At 48.4% G+C, this 3,898-nt stretch overlaps 1 protein-coding gene across 1 annotated transcript in view; it reads right to left on the bottom strand.

The window, feature by feature from the left end:
- Positions 1 to 1,731: 1,731 nt before the first annotated feature.
- Positions 1,732 to 3,898, bottom strand: part of LOC105295710 (dedicator of cytokinesis protein 1-like) — a 156,816-nt gene continuing 154,649 nt past the window's right edge. Inside the window, exon 24 of the mRNA XM_023533773.1 lies at positions 1,732 to 2,871. Coding sequence (XP_023389541.1) covers positions 2,776 to 2,871 — 96 coding nt within the window. The 3' untranslated portion in view covers positions 1,732 to 2,775. The remainder of the gene's footprint in view (positions 2,872 to 3,898) is intronic.

Genomic DNA, 3,898 nt, shown 5'->3' with positions numbered 1-3,898 from the left:
TCAAAGAAAGTACATATTCAATTGAGTAATTAAAATAAAGATGAATTTATTTCAAATGATGAGAAAGCATTTTGGAAGGCAGGAAAGGAAAGCCCAAACTCGAATGTGTGAAAGCTAAATTTGGCTTTGAGCTTCCTGACGATCAAAGCAAAAACAGACCATAAACCCCTCCCCACTCTTGTTCTAATGCATGCATTCTCAAAGGGTCATATTACCCCGAAGTGGGTGAAAATGGGTTCTTGGGGGACAAAAAAAAAAAATCTTATTTTTGTTAATGTACGAAGCATAGACAGACATAAAATACATAAATAGATACATAATATATCTGTACTATTAAAATTTCAGGATGAGGAAACATTAGGAAAAAAATGCCTTGAAAGGCTCCTTGGGAAGCAATAATAAAAAAAGGTTGAGAAACCTGTTTCTGATTAAATGGAAGACATCTTTGAGTCTAGAGAGGCAAGTGCTGCCCCTAAATCTCATTCCACAAGGAATGTCCCCAGGAGACACTTGATAACAGAGGTCACTTTGTCCTCGATCAGTTTTTCAGTCCCTACCCTGATTTAAAAGGTGAAGAAATTTTGTGTCTAGAGTTTGAAGTTCACTCTTTTGTGAACACATCTGCATATTTATTATTTACATTAGGAAATTTCCGTAATGTGTAAAATGTGTCATCAAGTTTTCCTTTTGTAACCATCGTGTTTTTCACATGCTTTCCAGCTCCAGACGTCAGTCTGGGATTCCTGGAAGTTGTTTGGGGGGGGGCGGCGGGGAGCAGGGTGGACGTGGGGAATCCAGATGGGGTGTGCGATGTGAGATTCTCCAGGAGGACTTCCTGGAGGAGGCTGTGGTGGAGGAGAGAACAAGAACCCAGATACCACACCAGACAAAAAACTGTCATTTTCCACAGGGCCAGGAACGATTTTTACAATTTTGGGTGACAGTTCACGTAACGTGAAATGCTATTTGAAAATCACCCACTGTCAGGAGCTGGCCTCGCCGCGCTCTCCAGGTTGGTGTGCCAATGCACCTGTTTTAAGATCGTGGATAACACTCCATTTCTAACATACTTGACGGGGGATGAATATTTACCTGGGTCAAAGAGGAAGGATTTACAAAGAGAAAAATTCCACATTCACACGTGTCTAAAATATTCTAGGACGAACTGGGTATTTACAAGTGCAAATAAATGGGGGCAGCTACTCAGGAAGAGAAGACCCCCTGAGCTGCTTGGGGTCTGTGGCAGCCCCCCCCCAGGCCTGGTCAGCGGGCAGAGAGGTACATCCTTGTGGTTTAAACAGGGCCATGTTTGGAAGCAACACGGGAGCGCACTTCACATGGAAAAGGGGACCCCGTTGCCTCTTTTGTTTCTTGTCACCTGAGGTCCAGAGGAAGCTCTGAAGTCTGAAGTGTCTCAAGTAATTTGACAGGTCCCCATAATCAAAGCCCCCTCGCAGACCGGCAGCTGGGACGGCAGGAGGGGGCAGAAGGCGTGTGGGCAGAGCGGCCAGGCCGGGCGCGAGTGGCTGCTGCACGTGGCCAGACGCTCTGCTGTGCTGTGTGTACGGATGGACACGCCGGGGTCCACGCTGGCCCAAATCAGAGACGGTGATGCCCGAGGGAGACGTGCACGGATCTAAACGTGGGTCACAAAGCTGGTTAAGGAAGCAGAACAGAAAGAGCCGCAGGTCCGTTTCCCATCGAGAAATAAAAACGCAGTATCTCCGACACTGTGAGTCTTTAAATAACATTTTATTTTTTATTGTCAATGATTAACTTTTGAGCCTATTAGAAGAGTATCATGATTACAGTGAATAAAAAAATATAGATGACAGAATAAAAATATTAGGTTATACAAAGTTAGTTTTTTTAAATCATCGTCCACCAACATTTTCTGTACTTTGGAGCTTTGAAAAAAGATCAAAACTTAATTTGCATTTTTTTTTTTTCATTTCCAGCAGTTAAAAATTAAGAACACGTATTGGGAATCATTTGCGGACACCTATTACGACAAAGAGAAGGACCACAGAAATTAAAATGAGTTCTAAGAACCATCATATATACACCCTACTGTACAGAATGAGGGCAGAAAAGAACTCACCCAATTAAAACCGTCTCTGCTGGTTTACGTATCCTTTCTTTAAAAAGAAAAAAAAGCTTTTTTTTTTTTCTATACTCCTAGTCATTTTTCCACTTGATCCAGTATTTTTAATAGTGTTTCCACTCCATAAATTAGTAACTGTTCAGTAGCTGAGAAATATACTATTTTAAATTATACGAAGGAATCGGGGGCTTTCCCCAGCGGCTTGTCCTCAGTTGCCTGGTGTGGGTTGAAGATACGTTCAACCAATGAGAAGTCACACCGTCAGCTGCGGTGGGGAGCGTTTGGTCAAACCTTCTGCACGTGTAAACAGGGGGTTGGCCTAGGAGAAGGGGAGGATTTTTGGTGATGTCCTGATCTCTCCCACGGAGCTCGACTCAGCTCTTTGCTCATGTGTCATTTGGCACAGAAAGGAAGGGCTTTAGAGCAAGACTGAGGCTCGCTCTCGAAAACACACTCAAAAGCCCCCAATTTTGATAAATGCAACGGTATGTCCCAGACCCATATCCACTTTGCTCCCTACTATGAAAGGCCACGTGCTCGAAGGCTGAAAACGAACTCTTTTGAAGGAAGAGAACTGCACTGTCAGACGTCGCGGGCCCAGTGAGGTAAACGCCGGACACAGACACGGAGGGGAGGAGATGAAGCTTGCTCTTCCCGGCTCGGCCCGCCGCTCACTGCACGATCCCGGAGTCCACGGACGTCTGCTTGCGTGTTGTCTTTGGGGGCGGAGGAGGCGGGGTCTTGCTGGGCAGAGGAGGTGGCAGGTGCTGGAAGACATGAACACAGGGACACGCCCATTACTGACGCTCAGGCAGGACAGAAACGGTCTCCAGGTGGGTCTGTCCCTGCGCGGAGGCGGAGAGAGAAGGCAGCCCGCGGCCCTGGCTGTGGCTCGCCCTCGCCGCGGGACTTGGGGCTGGCAGGCCTGCTACACTCAGGGCTGGGCTGCTGCCGGCGACAGGCCTTTCTGGCTTCTCTGCTTAACTGCTTGTCACAGAGCACTTCATAAGTCTGCCCGGCTCTCGAGAGGTGTAACGGCTGCTCTGTGAGTGACGGTTTTAAATCTGACCTAGGGACCCCTGGAAACAGACTGGTTTCAGAACTGGGTGGTTTAAATGGTTAAGAGGAAGTGAATGTGGGCAAAGCAGGACCCCAGGCCACCCAGGGGTCATGGCTGAGCCTTCCTCAATGATGAGGACCTGCGGGTCCCTCCTCATGGCCCTGAAGATGCCCCTAAACTGTTCAGGGACAAACGAGCTCTTGAGGACACTCTCCGGGGGTGGGCGAGAGGCCTTCCCTTGCTGTCAAAACTCGAAAGCCACAGGAGAGAGGCCGTGGGTGGCGCCTGCAGCCACCAGCCAAGTGACCTGCTTACATGGTAGTTTTTCGTCCACAGTCTCCTCTAAAACTGTAGACGGAAGGGGATGAAGAAGGTTAGGGGGACGTTTAAACTCTTCATGGGGAAACCGCATCTAAAAAGAAATGGCACAGCTGTGTCCCCATAAAGCTTTATTTACAAAAACAGGTGGGAGGCTGGATTTGGCCCATGGGTCACAGTTTGCCAAGAGTGGATTCGCGACTGTAAAGGTGATACACAGAAACCCTGCTTGACGGACCGGCGGGGTGTGCGTGACTGAGGGTGGCTGTCGCCCTCTCGTCTTGGTGCCCTGGTGGCCTTCGCAGACGCCCGACACGGAGGAGGTGGGGCTGCGTGTTGACCGAAGAGGTGCATGAGTGGACGGACGACGACGATGGGAATGGCTGAGTGAAGGAGGAACAGATGAGGCCAGCGAG

The sequence above is a fragment of the Pteropus vampyrus genome, unplaced genomic scaffold, assembly GCF_000151845.1.
Source record: "Pteropus vampyrus isolate Shadow unplaced genomic scaffold, Pvam_2.0 Scaffold111, whole genome shotgun sequence".
Classification (NCBI taxonomy): domain Eukaryota; kingdom Metazoa; phylum Chordata; class Mammalia; order Chiroptera; family Pteropodidae; genus Pteropus; species Pteropus vampyrus.
This window is presented reverse-complemented; position numbering and strand designations above follow the sequence as displayed.